The sequence below is a fragment of the Bombina bombina genome, chromosome 6 (assembly GCF_027579735.1).
Source record: "Bombina bombina isolate aBomBom1 chromosome 6, aBomBom1.pri, whole genome shotgun sequence".
NCBI classification, from domain to species: Eukaryota; Metazoa; Chordata; class Amphibia; order Anura; family Bombinatoridae; genus Bombina; species Bombina bombina.
In genome coordinates, this window is record NC_069504.1 from 231,051,104 (window position 1) to 231,068,823 (window position 17,720).

Genomic DNA, 17,720 nt, shown 5'->3' on the forward strand with positions numbered 1-17,720 from the left:
AATCAAATTTCATGTTAAATCTATGTCTTTAACTATTGTAGCTAGAAGAGCTTTGTGGCTCAAATATTGAAATGCTGACATGGTATCTAAGTCTAGATTACTATCTCTTTCTTTCCAAGGTAATACATTTTTTGGTTCTCAGTTGGATTTGATTATTTTAACTGTCACTGGGGGAAGGGAATTTGTTTGCCTCAGGATAAAAGACCTAAGGGTATATCTAAAGCTTCTGTTTTCGTTCCTTTCGACAAAATAAGAAACAGATCAGAAATCTAATCCTTCCCCAAAGAATCCGGTTCCAATTGGAAACCTTCTTCAAGTTGGAGTAAATCCAAACCGTTTAAGAAACCAAAGCCAGCCCCCAAGTCTGCATGAAGGTGCGGCCCTCATTCCAGCTCGGATTAAGATTCTTCCAAGACATTTGGGCAGATTCTGTCCAAAATCAATGGATTCAGAGTATTGTCTTTCAAGGGTACCAAATAGGATTCAGAGTAAGACCTCCTGTGAGAAGATGTTTTTTCTCTCATGCATCCCAGCAAATCCATTAAAGGCTCAGGCTTTTCTAAAGTGTGTTTCAGACCTGTAGCTTTCAGGGGTAATCATACCATTTCCGTTTCAGGAACAGGGTCTGGGGTTTTATTCAAATCTATTCATTGTCCCAAAGAAAGAAAATTCATTCAGGCCAGTTCTGGATCGGAAAATTTTGAATAGTTTTGTAAGAGTGCCAATTTTAAAATGGCGACTATAAGGACTATTCTGCCTTTTGTTCAGCAAGGGCATTATATGTCCACAATAGACTTACTGGATGCATATCTTCATATTCCAATTCATCCAGACCACTATCAGTTTCTGAGATTCTCTTTTCTAGACAAGCATTACCAATTTGTCGCTCTTCCATTTGGCCTAGCGACAGCTCCAAGAATCTTTTCAAAGGTTCTCGGTGCCCTACTCTCTGTAATCTGAGAACTGGGTATTGCGGTGTTTCCTTTTTTGGACGATATCTTGGTACTAGCTCAGTCTTTACATTCTGCAGAATTTCACACGAATCAACTAGTGTTGCTTCTTCAAAGACATGGTTGGAGAATCAAAAGTTCCTTGATTCCTCAGACAAGGGTCACCTTTTTTAGGTTTCCAGAATGATTTAGTGTCCATGACTCTGTCTCTAACAGAAGAGACTATTAAAATTTTCAATAATTCCCTTCAGTAGCTATGTGCATGGAAGTTTTAGGTCTCATGACTGCAGCATCGGACGCGATCTCCTTTGCTCGTTTTCATATGAGACCTCTCCAGCTTTCTATGCTGAATCAATGGTGCAGGGATTATACAAAGATTTCACAATTAATATCCTTAAATCCCAATGTTAGACTCTCTCTGGCTTGGGGGTTAGATCACCATTGTATAGTTCAAGGGGCCTCTCTTGTTCGTCCAACTTGGACTGTGATCTCAACAGATACAAGTCTTTCAGGTTGGGGAGCTGTCTGGGGATCTCTGACATCACAAGGGGTTTGGAAATCTCAAGAGGCAAGGTTACCAATCAATATTTTTGAACTCCGTGCTATTTTCAGGGCTCTTCAGGTTTGGCCTCTGTTGAAGAGAGAACCGTTCATTTGTTTTCAGACAGACAATATCACAACTGTGTCATATGCCAATCATCAGGTTGGGACTCACAGTCCCCAATCTTTGAAAGAAGTATCTTGGATACTTGCTTGGGCGGAATCCAGCTCCTGTCTAATTTCTGCGGTTCCTATCCCAGGTGTAGACAATTGGGAAGCGGATTATCTCAGCCATCAGACTTTACATCTGGGGGAGTGGTCACTCCATCCAGATGTGTTTTCTCAGATTGTTCAGATGTGGGATCTTCCAGAAATAGATCTGATGTCTTCCCATCTAAACAAACTTCCCAGGTACCTGTCCAGGTCTAGGGATCCTCAGGCTGAGGCGGTGGATGTGTTAGCAGTTCCTTGGTGTTACCAACCTGCTTATATTTTCCCGCCTCTTGTTCTTCTTCCAAGAGTGATTTCCAAAATCATCATGGAACAATTGTTTGTGTTGCTGGTAGCTCCAGCATGGCTTCACAGGTTTTGGTATGCGGATCTTGTTCGGATGTCCAGTTGCCAACCTTGGCCACTTCCTTTAAGACCAGACCTTCTGTCTCAAGGTCCATTTTTCATCAGGATCTCAAATCATTAAATTTGAAGGTATGGAGATTGAACGCCTAGTGCTTAGTCATAGAGTTTTCTTTGATTCAGCGATTAATACTATGTTACAGGCTCGTAAAAGATTTATTATCAAGTTTGGAAGACTTATTTTTCATGGTGTTCTTCTCATAAATTTTTCTTGCCATTCTTTTAGAATTCCTAGAATTTTAGAGTTTCTTTAGGATGGTTTGGATAAAGGTTTGTCTGCAAGTTCCTTGAAGGGACAAATCTCTGCTCTTTCTGTTTTATTTCACAGAAAGATTGTTAAGCTTCCTGATACTCACTGTTTCGTACAGGCTTTGGTCTGTATCAAGCCTGTCATTAAATCAATTTCTTCTCCTTGGAGTCTTAATTTGGTTTTGAAGGCATGCTTTTGGTTTACATGCTCCTTCGTTTGAGCCTATGCATTCTTTGGACATTAAACTACTTTCTTGGAAAGTGTTGTTCCTTTTGGCCATCTCTTCTGCTAAAATAGTTTCCGAATTGTCTGCCCTTTCTTCTGAATCTCTTTTTCTGATCTTTCATCAGGATAAGGCAGTTTTGCGGACTTCATTTAAATTTCTACCTAAGGTTGTGAATTCTAACATTAATAGAGAAATTGTTGTTCCTTCTTTGTGTCCTAATCCTAAGAATTCTTTGGAGAGATCCTTACATTATTTGGATGTTGTAAGAGCTTTGAAATATGTTGAAGCTACTAAAGATTTCATGAAGATTTCTAGTCTATCTTTTCTGGTTCTAGGAAAGGTCAGAAGGCTTCTGCCATTTCCTTGGCATCTTGGTTAAAGCTTTTGATTCATCAGGCTTATTTGGAGTTGGGCCAGGCCCCGCCTCAGAGAATTACAGCTCATTCTACTAGATCAGTCTCCACTTCCTGGGCTTTTGAAGAATGAAGCTTCAGTTGATCAGATTTGCAAAGCAGCAACTTGGTCTTCTTTGCATACATTTACTAAATTCTACTGTTTTGATGTATTTGCTTCTTCGGAAGCAGTTTTTGGTAGAAAAGTTTTTCAGGCAGCTGTTTCAGTTTGATTCCTCTGCTTGTGTTTAAGTTTTTTTTTTTCATTTATGAGAATAAACTTATTTTGGGTTGTGGATTAATTTTTTCAGCAGAAAATGAATTATTATTTTTATCCCTTCCTCTCTAGTGACTCTTCTGTGGAGTTCCACATCTTGGGTATTACTATCCCATATGTCACTAGCTCATGGACTCTTGCCAGTTACATGAAAGAAAACATAATTTATGTAAGAACTTACCTGATAAATTAATTTTTTATATTGGCAAGAGTCCATGAGACCCACCCTTTTTATGGTGGTTATGATTTTTTGTGTGAAGCACAATTATTTCCAAATTCCTTTTTTGATGCTTTTTACTCCTTTATCACCCCACTACTTGGCTATTCATTAATTCATTGAATTGTGGGTGTGGTGAGGGGTGTATTTATAGGCATTTTGAGGTTTGGGAAACTTTGCCCCTCCTGGTAGGATTTTATATCCCATACATCACTAGCTCATGGACTCTTGCCAATATGAAAGAAATGAATTTATCAGGTAAGTTCTTACATAAATTGTTTTCTATACATCTGTATTGCTTCTTCAATTTTCAGTGTGGAGATCAATAAAAGCTCATTTGGAAACATACAAATTATATTTTCATTAGTTTCATGATATAACATGTAAGGCAACATTTAAGTTTGTTTTATGTTTTTCTATTTGTTTTAAAGCTGTTTATTGGTATTACTTTCATTTTGTGAGGATGTTTACTGATATTACATTGTTAAGGATGTTTACTGATATTACATTGTTAAGGATGTTTACTGATATTACATTGTTAAGGATGTTTACTGATATTACATTAAGGATGTTTACTGATATTACATTGTTAAGCATAGCATACACAATTTTAGAATGCAGAATTTCAGTTGATTTGTGTTTTCTGCCTGTATGGCACTTTCATTTTAAAATTTTTGTTCTTGTTCATTTTTAAGTTTTGCAGAAATTTTGCAATGTTGTTAAGAGCGCTATCAATGCTGTATTCGCTGCTGTCACACTACTTTAATATTGGCTTTTTTTTGCTGTATGAAGTTATTTGTGAGTATTAAGGAAAACAAACTTTAGCTGCTTTTTATTTTCTACCTTTTTTGCTTTTTAGTATCACAAACCGTTTATGGGGTGACGAAAGTACTGAAAAAGATAAAGACAATGTTCCTACAGCTGTCACTGTTCCTGTTGCACCTACAATTGTAAATCCTGCTGCAACTTCCACGACTATAACAACAACTTTCACTGGCACTGTTCCGTCTGCAACCGAAGTCAGGGAAAGGCGCAGGTAATTAAAGTTCCTGGCATATTTTCTGCACTTGTCTGTCTGTTTCCTCTCTTGTTTTGTTAATGTACAATGACCATTTCTTGTGCACTTGATGTCCCATTATTACTGTTGGCTCAGACTTATTAGCCATTACATTGAGTAAGAGCCAGTTTAGAATACTCTATCCAGTCATTCATTGTTTAGAGAAATCCTCTGCAGTCTCAACAAAGTATAAAGAAAAAAATATTAGTATATTCCTGAGTTTTTAAATGTTGTGAATAGATATGGGGTATATTTAACATCCACTTTAAAGATTTTATATACACAGATAAATTTCACCCCAAGGGATCCATTACTGAAAATCACTTAATAAAAATGGAACTACAAAAGCTTTTATAAATGATTTCATGGCATATTTATAGGGCCGTAGCTACTACGTCACAGGGTACTTTGACAGCTAAGACCCTGTTGACGTAGTAGCTACGCCCAACCTTCTGCTTCATTCTGCAATCCCAGCTTTGACAGCTAAGACTGAAGCCAGAGACAGAAGGCATCTGCCTTCATATGGTAAAGTAGCGCTGATCATGCGCTCATTACCATATTAAGGTAGATCACCAATGCAAACAGTGACACTCTGCATCACTATTTGCATCGGCTTTCTGTGCTGCCACGGGGTGGTGTCTGTGGCAGGCTGGAGGGAGAAGGGATTTCCTACGCTACATAAAAATGAATGGTTAGTGAGGGGGGTGGGTAGTAATGGAACACTATGGAATGGGGTGAGGGAGGGGATCGCTACATTACAGAATGTTTTTTTTTTTTATATAAATAATTAAAATAAAAAAATACAATTTGGGTACTGACAGACAGCTGTCAGTACCTAAGATGGCAGGACCTGGTGAGAGAGGGGGAAGGCTAGAGAGCTGTTTGGGGGGGCGATCAGGGAGAGAGAGGTGGGTGGCTGAGGAGAGTTACTTGCGCCACAGAAATAAAAATTTTTTTAAAAAAATTAAACACTTTCTAAACTGCATACTGTCAGACTGTCTGCCAGTACGTAAGATGGTGGGAGGGAGGGAAGAGAGCTGTTTGCGAGTGATCAGGTGGGATCAGTGGGTGGGAGGTGTTAGGTGGGAGGGCAATTTCTACACTAAAGCTAAAATTAACCTTACAAGCTACATCATGAACCCCTTCACTACCAACTGTGGTGTGCAGCTGCAATTAGCGATATAAAAACTGCGCTGCATCTCCATGCCATTCTCATGGCCCCGCTTTCTTCTTCCTCTAGGAGCGGAGTTCCGCCATTTTAGGCTTTTAAGTGCAGTTTCTGTAATTCCGCCTCGTTCTCGGACTGAGAACAGAGCAGGGGTCTTTTCTGCCTGTATCAGGGTTTTTTATTTTGAGTCAGCGGTACAGCCTACTTTGAGAGGCCGTCCTGATAGACACTCTGGATAAGAGAAAGATTTTTAGTGTGTCTGCATAAAGTTTAGAAATACAGTATTAGATAGCAGAGTCATAATGTTTGAACCTTAAGTAAAAGTTTTTATGAATAAATTGTTTAAATAAAATGAATACATTTCAATTTCTTTACTTGTGCTCGTCAGTGAAAGCTGATGCATTCTTTATGTACATTTTACCTCCTTAAGTTAAGGGTCATTAAATATATGTTCCTTGGAACAAATGATTATTGGCCTTTGAGGTACTGATTGTTTTTCTAAGCACATCTGTCCCTAATATTAGCATAAATATTTTCAACTTTTAGACAAGTTAAATGTCTATTTTTCTGTGCTGCATGTTTAGCTATAGCTATTGCATGTACAGATAGGTTGTTGCCCTCTGAGCTTTGTCTCCCAGGATGATACTGTTCAGGCTATGCCACAGTTTTCTCCTTAACCTCCCAAGCATATTTGGCGTCACATGCAGTGCCCCGCGGTTCCTCTAAATCTCCTGGAGGATTGTATTTGCCTGCAGATTTTGCAGCTCAAGTATCCTCTACAGTATCTGCGGCTTTATCTGCCTTTCCTATCCTTCAGGGAAAACGCAAGAGGACATTTACAAGATTCAGATTGTAAGGTTTCTGTTCCTCATTCGGCTACACAGGTTGCTCTCTCTCCTAAGTCTGGTAAGGAGAATTCGCCAGAAGCTTCTGTGGGTAAAATCTTAGATTCGGACAGTATAATTCCTTCATCTGATGCTGAAGTGGTCTCCTTCAGATGTATGCTTGCACACATCGTGTAATGTTAAAGGAAGTTTTGGCTACTTGGGCGACATTGATACCCCTGTCGTTGTCAACCTTTGAAAGTTTTGTGAACTTTATCATTTCTATGATGTTCCTTCCTATGAGGAAGTGATTCTAGACGTGCCTTGGATATTTTCACAGGAAAAGGAGAAGCTAGGGATACCTTTCTCCCTTTTTCCCGTCCGTTAAAGGATTTTCCTGTCGCTGGCTCCATTATAATGCACGGTGCTTTTCTACTATGGTTCAGACAACTTTGATCTCTATGGAGGGTAGCTGCTCCTTTATGGATCCACGGATAAGAAGCTGGAGGTTTAATTGTTCATTTAGAGCAAGGCCTTGTCTTATTAGACTTGCTGTGCTAGCCCGCCGGGCATTGTGGCTAAAATCTTAGTAAGCTGAGAAGCCTACCTGTGGTTTAGTGGTACAGCCTAGGCTTTATAATTCTGCTTTTGCAGGTTCAATATTTTATTTTTCCTCCAAATCCACTCTTCTGGCGTTTACTTTCAAGGATGAGACGTTGTTTGGACTTGGCCTGGCAGAATTATCCTCTGAATATACGGGTTAAGATTTTTTTTTTCTACCACAGCCAAGAGGTTTTCCTTTTTCTCTTTATGTAATCCAACCATTCTTGGTTCAATTTTTTTTTTTTTTAGAATTTATTTTTTTATTGAGGTTGTAATAGCAAATATACAACAGTCTCAGCAACAGGTTACACTTCACAATACACATTGAACTGACATGACATGACAATTTAGGCACCTCAGTTTTGAAATCTTGTAGGTTCGCAGTGTCCTCAGGTAAACAGGTCCAATCAAGGGACCAAAAGGCTAACAAAACAATTGAGGGCATGTTAACGGAGATAATAGTAGACAGTTGCAGATTCAGCATTCACAGAGTTAATACAAATTCTGGAGTGAACACACAATATCAAAATAGAGAAATATAAACCTAGTTAACTATCAACACTGAACAGGTATATAAGTATAGACATAAATAAGCCTATTATCATGGATGCTTTACAGGGGAGCAGGAAACATAAACAAGCTTAAATTTCCTGTAGTGAAACCCCGAGAGCCATTTTACATAAATGCATGGGAAAGACAGGGTCATGGCTCTGCGGGTTGGACAGAGACTACTACACTCTGTCAAAGAGGTATGCGGAGGAGAGAAGACTCAACCCTAAATGGGGGGGGCAGAGAACAGTCCAGCAATGTCATATTTTTCTGTTGCTAGTTAGTATATCCAACACATTAAACAGTCATAGATGCACCAAGAGAAAAATAGAGTATTATCATGGAGATTTAACATCAATTCACACAGAAGAATTAACTAGTTTAACACACTTCAAGTCATAGTTATTTAGCTTGGTTTTGAGATGCAGAGGCAATACAATATGTCTGCAGGAAACTCGCACCACAAGCAGAACAGAGCGAAACTCCTGCGTTTACAATACAATTAAATAACCATGAATTCACATTAGTCAGTAAAACAACTGTAAGAGAAATATCCTACACATGCAAAAATAGGTGGTTACCTAAACATTCTATCCAACACTAGTTCAGACAAAATAGCTAAGTGACAATACAATCTTATTACTTGAAATAGGGCACTGCAATATGGGTAATGATCAATCTAAAGTGATAATACAAAAGCAGGCACTGGTACACAGAAATTTCTGACAGGCTTGTAGTTTAGGGTATTTGGCTAAATGGCAAAGCTTATATAGGAATAAATAAGGTGTGGGATCTGCATGGTTTCAGGGCATACATTATTATGAATGCAGGATCGCCACCCTTACCAGATCTGACAGTATATCTCATAGTACAAACAATTTGCAAAAATACACATGGTAGCAAAACTTCATAGTAGAGAGGACCCAATAATAAAATACAGCACCTAATGAAGGCTAGGCACACAGAAATGGGAAACATGGTAACATTGAACAATAAATTTATGGAGCTCACAAGCGTGTCCTAAGTAAATGAACAGGATCAAGGTGCAAGTACAAGTATCAGGCCCCTAGGCCTTCATAGCGAGCCACAGCAGGTATCATCAAAAATTATTATTAATTGGGAACATAACAGTGTGTTCATAGAGAGAGTGTCCCATCCGCATCTGTTCCCTCAGACACCAACACACTTTCAAAGCCACTATCCCTCACCTATCCAATGCCAGTCCGGAGACCCTGAGGAGCATGACGCCGTAATGATAGCAAAGGCAGTATTACAACAGAGTAACAGCACTGCAAATCCAGGCAGCGGGAGAAAAAAGCCCATCCGGTAAAGTAACTTGCCTCCGAAGTCGCAACCATCTGTGTAGGTATAATCGCGGGCTTTTCTCCACTCCACTTAGGGACCTCAGCTACAGCTCTGCCCCCAGCTGTCTCCTCTTGCGGGGATGCACAGGTTGCATTCAGTGCACGGGCTCCAATCACAGCTCCCTGGTCTGAAGTGTGTGTCAAGTGACCGCCGCTCCCGTGTACTGAGACGGTTGTTGACAGGCAGGCTAACTCCAACAGGTGACAGCGGGTTGAAGTCTCCTGAGTAGGCCCCATATGTATGTCGGGTTCCTCTGCCGCGGGTTCATAGGTCTCAGTGCCATCTTCTTCCGCATCCCGGTGACTGGCAATTAGAATAAGCCGGTCTAGCCTGTGCAGCAGTTTATTGTGGTATTCCTCAAGGAGGGCTAAAATAGTCATGCAGGGATCCACCATGATTCAGCCTCCTTCTTGGTTCAATTTTAAATTTCTCCTTCTAGAGTATCTGCAATCCAGGTATGATGAGGGGCATTCCTTGAACTGGGTTCAAGACCTTCCTCTCTGGGTGTGATAATTCCAGTCCCAGTCTGGGAACGGGATCTAAGTATTTCCCTTAAGTTTCCCAGGTTCTGACCTAAGTAGTATCCATTCTCCTTTGGTTCAAGAGGGCCTGTTCATAACGAACATAGACCTGAAGGATGTGTGTTTATGGTTCCCATAAGATCTTCAGTTTCTGAGTTTCGTCGTCCTAGAAAGACTTAAGTCTTGGGATATTACAAGGGTGCTTTTCTGGACTATATATGGTTCACGTATCCTCCCTTTGATCAAACTCTCTTTCTAGAGATCTTGTCCAATATACTTTCCCATGGGTGGGAAATTAATCTGGAAAAGAGCTCCCTTGTTCCATCTACGAAGGTGATTTATTTGGGGTTTTTATAGATTCTCTATCTAGAATAAGATTTCTACAGAGGTCAGATCGGGGATTATTCCTTTTCTCCAACATAGGTGTGTCCGGTCCACGGCGTCATCCTTACTTGTGGGATATTCTCTTCCCCAACAGGAAATGGCAAAGAGCCCAGCAAAGCTGGTCATATGATCCCTCCTAGGCTCCGCCTTCCCCAGTCATTCTCTTTGCCGTTGTACAGGCAACATCTCCACGGAGATGGCTTAGAGTTTTTTGGTGTTTAAATGTAGTTTTATTCTTCAATCAAGAGTTTGTTATTTTAAAATAGTGCTGGTATGTACTATTTACTCTGAAACAGAAAAGAGATGAAGATTTCTGTTTGTAAGAGGAAAATGATTTTAGCAACCGTTACTAAAATCGATGGCTGTTTCCACACAGGACTGTTGAGAGGAATTAACTTCAGTTGGGGGAAACAGTGAGCAGACTTTTGCTGCTTGAGGTATGACACATTTCTAACAAGACTTGGTAATGCTGGAAGCTGTCATTTTCCCTATGGGATCCGGTAAGCCATTTTTATTAAATAAGAATAAAGGGCTTCACAAGGGCTTAAAGACTGGTAGACATTTTTCTGGGCTAAAACGATTGATTTATAAGCATTTTTAATAGTTTATAGCTTTGAGGAGTTATTTTATTCTTGGGAATTATGTTAAATAACCGGCGGGCACTGTATTGGACACCTTTTTCACTGGGGGCCTTCTCTAATCATAGGCAGAGCCTCATTTTCGCGCTTCTATTGCGCAGTTGTTTTTGGGAAGCAAGGCATGCAGATGCATGTGTGAGGAGCTCAGATACATAGAAAAAGCTTACTGAAGGCGTCATTTGGTATCGTATTCCCCTCTGGGCTTGGTTGGGTCTCAGCAAAGCAGATACCAGGGACTGTATAGGGGTTAAATATAAAAACGGCTCCGGTTCCGTTATTTTAAGAGTTAAAGCTTTCAAATTTGGTGTGCAATACTTTTAAGGCTTTAAGACACTGTGGTGAAATTTTGGTGAATTTTGAACAGTTCCTTCATACTTTTTCACATTTTCAGTAATAAAGTGTGTTCAGTTTAAAATTTAAAGTGACAGTAACGGTTTTATTTTAAAACGTTTTTTTGTACTTTGTTATCAAGTTTTTGCCTGTTTAACATGTCTGAACTATCAGATAGACTATGTTCTGTGTGTGAGGAAGCCAAGGTTCCTTCTCATTTAAATAGGTGTGATGTATGTGACACAAAATTTAGAGAAAATGTTGCCCAAGATGATTCCTCAAGTGAGGGGAGTAAGCATGGTACTGCATCATCCCCTCCTTCGTCTACGCCAGTCTTGCCCACACAGGAGGCCCCTAGTACATCTAGTGCGCCAATACTCCTTACTATGCAACAATTAACGGCTGTAATGGATAATTCTATCAAAAACATTTTAGCCAAAATGCCCACTTATCAGCGTAAGCGCGACTGCTCTGTTTTAGAAAATACCGAAGAGCATGAGGACGCTGATGATAATGGTTCTGAAATGCCCCTACACCAGTCTGAGGGGGCCAGGGAGGTTTTGTCTGAGGGAGAAATTTCAGATTCAGGGAAATTTTCTCAACATGCTGAACCTGATGTGATTACATTCAAATTTAAATTGGAACATCTCCGCGCTCTGCTTAAGGAGGTGTTATCTACGCTGGATGATTGTGACAAATTGGTCATTCCAGAGAAATTATGTAAGATGGACAAGTTCCTAGAGGTCCCGGGGCCCCCCGAAGCTTTTCCTATACCCAAGCGGGTGGCGGACATTGTAAACAAAGAATGGGAAAGGCCCGGCATACCTTTTGTCCCTCCCCCTATATTTAAGAAATTGTTTCCTATGGTCGACCCCAGAAAGGACTTATGGCAGACAGTCCCCAAGGTCGAGGGGGCGGTTTCTACTCTAAACAAACGCACTACTATCCCTATAGAAGATAGTTGTGCTTTCAAAGATCCTATGGATAAAAAATTAGAGGGTTTGCTTAAAAAGATGTTTGTTCAGCAAGGTTACCTTCTACAACCAATTTCATGCATTGTTCCTGTCACTACAGCAGCGTGTTTCTGGTTCGATGAACTAGAAAAGTCGCTCAATAAAGATTCTTCTTATGAGGAGATTATGGACAGAATTCATGCTCTTAAATTGGCTAATTCTTTTACTTTAGACGCCACTTTGCAATTGGCTAGATTAGCGGCGAAAAATTCGGGGTTTGCTATTGTGGCGCGCAGAGCGCTTTGGCTAAAATCTTGGTCAGCGGATGCGTCCTCCAAGAACAAATTGCTTAACATACCTTTCAAGGGGAAAACGCTGTTTGGCCCTGACTTGAAAGAGATTATTTCAGATATCACTGGGGGTAAGGGCCACGCCCTTCCTCAGGATAGGTCTTTCAAGGCTAAAAATAAACCAAATTTTCGTCCCTTTCGCAGAAACGGACCAGCCCCAAGTTCTACATCCTCTAAGCAAGAGGGTAATACTTCTCAAACCAAGCCAGCCTGGAGGCCAATGCAAGGCTGGAACAAAGGGAAGCAGGCCAAGAAACCTGCCACTGCTACCAAGACAGCATGAGATGTTGGCCCCCGATCCGGGACCGGATCTGGTGGGGGGCAGACTTTCTCTCTTCGCTCAGGCTTGGGCAAGAGATGTTCTGGATCCTTGGGCGCTAGAAATAGTCTCCCAAGGTTATCTTCTGGAATTCAAGGAGCTACCCCCAAGGGGGAGGTTCCACAGGTCTCAATTGTCTTCAGACCACATAAAAAGACAGGCATTCTTACATTGTGTAGAAGACCTGTTAAAAATGGGAGTGATTCATCCTGTTCCATTAGGAGAACAAGGGATGGGATTCTACTCCAATCTGTTCATAGTTCCCAAAAAAGAGGGAACATTCAGACCAATCTTAGATCTCAAGATCCTAAACAAATTTCTCAAGGTTCCATCGTTCAAAATGGAAACCATTCGGACAATTCTTCCTACCATCCAGGAAGGTCAATTCATGACCACGGTGGATTTAAAGGATGCGTATCTACATATTCCTATCCACAAGGAACATCATCGGTTCCTAAGGTTCGCCTTTCTGGACAAGCATTACCAGTTTGTGGCACTTCCATTCGGATTAGCCACTGCTCCAAGAATTTTCACAAAGGTACTAGGGTCCCTTCTAGCGGTGCTAAGACCAAGGGGCATTGCAGTAGTACCTTACTTGGACGACATACTGATTCAAGCGTCGTCTCTACCTCAAGCAAAGGCTCATACGGACATTGTCCTGGCCTTTCTCAGATCTCACGGGTGGAAAGTGAACGTAGAAAAAAGTTCTCTATCTCCGTCAACAAGAGTTCCCTTCTTGGGAACAATAATAGACTCCTTAGAAATGAGGATTTTTCTGACAGAAGCCAGAAAATCAAAACTTCTAAGCGCTTGTCAAGTACTTCATTCTGTTCTTCTTCCTTCCATAGCGCAGTGCATGGAAGTAATAGGTTTGATGGTCGCGGCAATGGACATAGTTCCTTTTGCGCGAATTCATCTAAGACCATTACAACTGTGCATGCTCAGTCAGTGGAATGGGGATTATACAGACTTGTCTCCGACGATACAAGTAGATCAGAGGACCAGAGATTCACTCCGTTGGTGGCTGACCCTAGACAACCTGTCACAAGGGATGAGCTTCCGCAGACCAGAGTGGGTCATTGTCACGACCGACGCCAGTCTGGTGGGCTGGGGCGCGGTCTGGGAACCCCTGAAAGCTCAGGGTCTTTGGTCTCGGGAAGAATCTCTTCTCCCGATAAATATTCTGGAACTAAGAGCGATATTCAATGCTCTCAAGGCTTGGCCTCAGCTAGCAAAGGCCAAATTCATACGGTTTCAATCAGACAACATGACGACTGTTGCGTATATCAACCATCAGGGGGGAACAAGGAGTTCCCTGGCGATGGAAGAAGTGACCAAAATAATTCAATGGGCGGAGACTCACTCCTGCCACTTGTCTGCAATCCACATCCCAGGAGTGGAAAATTGGGAAGCGGATTTTCTGAGTCGTCAGACTTTTCATCCGGGGGAGTGGGAACTCCATCCGGAAATCTTTGCCCAAATAATTCAATTGTGGGGCATTCCAGACATGGATCTGATGGCGTCTCGTCAGAACTTCAAGGTTCCTTGCTACGGGTCCAGATCCAGGGATCCCAAGGCGACTCTAGTGGATGCACTAGTAGCACCTTGGAGCTTCAACCTAGCTTATGTGTTCCCACCGTTTCCTCTCATTCCCAGGCTGGTAGCCAGGATCAAACAGGAGAGGGTATCGGTGATCTTGATAGCTCCTGCGTGGCCACGCAGGACTTGGTATGCAGATCTGGTGAATATGTCATCGGCTCCACCATGGAAGCTACCTTTGAGACAGGACCTTCTTGTTCAAGGTCCGTTCGAACATCCGAATCTGGCCTCACTCCAACTGACTGCTTGGAGATTGAACGCTTGATTTTATCAAAGCGAGGGTTCTCAGATTCTGTCATTGATACTCTTGTTCAGGCCAGAAAGCCTGTAACTAGAAAGATCTACCATAAAATATGGAAAAAATATATCTGTTGGTGTGAATCTAAAGGATTCCCATGGAACAAGATAAAAATTCCTAAGATTCTATCCTTTCTTCAAGAAGGTTTGGAGAAAGGATTATCTGCAAGTTCTTTGAAGGGACAGATTTCTGCTTTATCTGTTTTACTTCACAAAAAGCTGGCGGCTGTGCCAGATGTTCAAGCTTTTGTTCAGGCTCTGGTTAGAATCAAGCCTGTTTACAAACCTTTGATTCCTCCTTGGAGTCTTAATTTAGTTCTTTCAGTTCTTCAGGGGGTTCCGTTTGAACCCCTACATTCCGTTGATATCAAGTTATTATCTTGGAAAGTTTTGTTTTTGGTTGCAATTTCTTCTGCTAGAAGAGTTTCAGAGTTATCTGCTCTGCAGTGTTCTCCTCCTTATCTGGTGTTCCATGCAGATAAGGTGGTTTTGCGTACTAAACCTGGTTTTCTTCCGAAAGTTGTTTCTAACAAAAATATTAACCAGGAGATAGTCGTGCCTTCTTTGTGTCCGAATCCAGTTTCAAAGAAGGAACGTTTGTTGCACAATTTGGATGTAGTTCGTGCTCTAAAATTCTATTTAGAGGCTACAAAGGATTTCAGACAAACATCTTCCTTGTTTGTTGTTTATTCTGGTAAAAGGAGAGGTCAAAAAGCAACTTCTACCTCTCTCTCTTTTTGGCTTAAAAGCATCATCAGATTGGCTTATGAGACTGCCGGACGGCAGCCTCCTGAAAGAATCACAGCTCATTCCACTAGGGCCGTGGCTTCCACATGGGCCTTCAAGAACGAGGCTTCTGTTGATCAGATATGTAAGGCAGCGACTTGGTCTTCACTGCACACTTTTACCAAATTTTACAAATTTGATACTTTTGCTTCTTCTGAGGCTATTTTTGGGAGAAAGGTTTTGCAAGCCGTGGTGCCTTCCATCTAGGTGACCTGATTTGCTCCCTCCCATCATCCGTGTCCTAAAGCTTTGGTATTGGTTCCCACAAGTAAGGATGACGCCGTGGACCGGACACACCTATGTTGGAGAAAACAGAATTTATGTTTACCTGATAAATTACTTTCTCCAACGGTGTGTCCAGTCCACGGCCCGCCCTGGTTTTTTAATCAGGTCTGATGATTTATTTTCTCTAACTACAGTCACCACGGTATCATATGATTTCTCCTATGCAAATATTCCTCCTTTACGTCGGTCGAATGACTGGGGAAGGCGGAGCCTAGGAGGGATCATGTGACCAGCTTTGCTGGGCTCTTTGCCATTTCCTGTTGGGGAAGAGAATATCCCACAAGTAAGGATGACGCCGTGGACCGGACACACCGTTGGAGAAAGTAATTTATCAGGTAAACATAAATTCTGTTTTCCTCTCTCTGCAAAAAGCCCTCTGGTGGTGCGGACCAGAAAGACAGGTCGTGATCAAGGTTCAGATCCGGGTATGGGTGCATATTGTCTTTTGTCCGGCCAACAGCATGCTCTAGTGGTCCGGAAGATAGCTTTACCATCTTGCAAACAGAGGATTGGGAGTTTGGATCTAGCTGCAGTTGTTTTTTTTTTCTTTTCAAGTGACTCTATGTATGGAGGGAATTTGTCTGATGGTTTTCCATGGACATCATTCCCTTTGCTATTCTCCATAAAAGGTGGAACATTCCGATCTTGACTCACCCTTGTCCCATACTCACAAAAATGAACTTTCTTTCCAAAAGGAATGCACAAAATTTTCTGAATAAGTCATTCACCTTAGTGCACTCTCCATTCTTTGTTCTGTCCATGTAAACAGTGGATGGTACTGAAACCCTAACATTTTGGGCTTCTTGGCATATGGTTGCTTCATTCAGAGACCAGAACTGTGTGCTGCAATTTTTGTGCCAGGTAGTACGTATTGTTGTTTATCTAGTGGTGTAGGATTGATATGCACAGTTTTCTCCAGTAGGGCCTTGCTGTTGCCTTTCCTCTTTCCCTGTTCTTTTGGTAGTGGGCACCATCTTGAGCTTGTGGAAATGACATGGTTGTGGTTGTATGTATGTGAATGAAGGTCACTATTGCTTGTGGCTTACTAGTAGGTCATTGGGAAAAAGTCTGGGGTCACACAAAGTCACTTCATTTTGTCTAATCATACAGAAGTACATATTGGGGGGGCTGTGTTTTTAAAAAGCTAATTTGCTTCATTCTCTTGGCCCTTTGTTGAAAAGCATAGCTAGGCTCAGGAGCAGCAATTCACTACTGGGAGCTAGCTGGTGATTGGTGGCTGAACATATATGCACCGACGTGTTCAGCTGGCTCCCAGTAAATTGGAAAATTGTTTAAAATTGTATACTCTATCTGAATTATGAAAGAAAAATATCCTGTTGTTAGACACTCTGGTCTTAATGACTTTTATTTATGAGTGTTTTGTTTCTTTAACTTGGCATCAGGAGTAATTCCCTTTAACATTTAAGATAGTTGTGGATACCAGCTAACATTGCTAAGATGAATGCAACTCCTAAAACAATCAGGCCTTGTGTAATAGCTAAACTAACCCATATTTATGTCTACTGATGATTCTGTAGTTTTTAAAGACATGAAAACATTTTCAAGTAATACTAGAGCATGGTTTCTCCCTTTTTATTAGGTATGGCCTCAGTTATAAAAGCAGCCAAATGCTGGTCCACTTAATTAGAGATGCTAGTATAATTAACAAAAAAAATATGAATGTATAATAAGTTACAGTTGAGCAAATTTATTATTGTCCTTCCTTAGATAGGGAGAGTTCACGGCTTAATTCGTTACTGTTGGGAAATACTGGCCACCAGGAGTAGGCAAAGACACCCCAGCCAAAGGCTTAAATATCCCTCCCACTTCCTCATTACCCCAGTCATTCTTTACCTTTCGTCACGTTAGGAGGTGGCAGAGAAGTGTCAGAAAATTTGGATAGTATCTGCTCTAGGAGATAGGACTGGAGTTTTAAGTAGTCATGTCAACCTCTCAGTGAGAGTATTGATGAGTTAGTCTGAAGATGCTAACAGCTCCTAAGCAATCAGTGTTGACGAGTTTCACTGCCTCTCACTCAAGTCCATGTCAGGAGCGCTGCTATAAGACTGTCACACTTGAGAGGCTGTGTTCTGTTCCACAGCATGGATCCTGGAGGTAAGATTGTTTCAATTTTTACACATAAAATGCTATAACAGGGCCACAGCGTGGCTCCTTTATACCTTGATAGGATCCCGGGTTAATATCCT

General features: G+C 41.3%; 1 protein-coding gene across 4 annotated transcripts in view; it reads left to right on the top strand.

Annotated features, from left to right (window-relative positions):
• PPP1R12A (protein phosphatase 1 regulatory subunit 12A) overlaps positions 1-17,720 on the top strand; it is an 875,274-nt gene that overhangs the window by 565,734 nt on the left and 291,820 nt on the right. For all 4 annotated transcript variants that reach the window (XM_053716754.1, XM_053716755.1, XM_053716757.1 and 1 more), the window contains one exon: positions 4,345-4,521. In XM_053716754.1, coding sequence (XP_053572729.1) covers positions 4,345-4,521 — 177 coding nt within the window. The remainder of the gene's footprint in view (positions 1-4,344; positions 4,522-17,720) is intronic.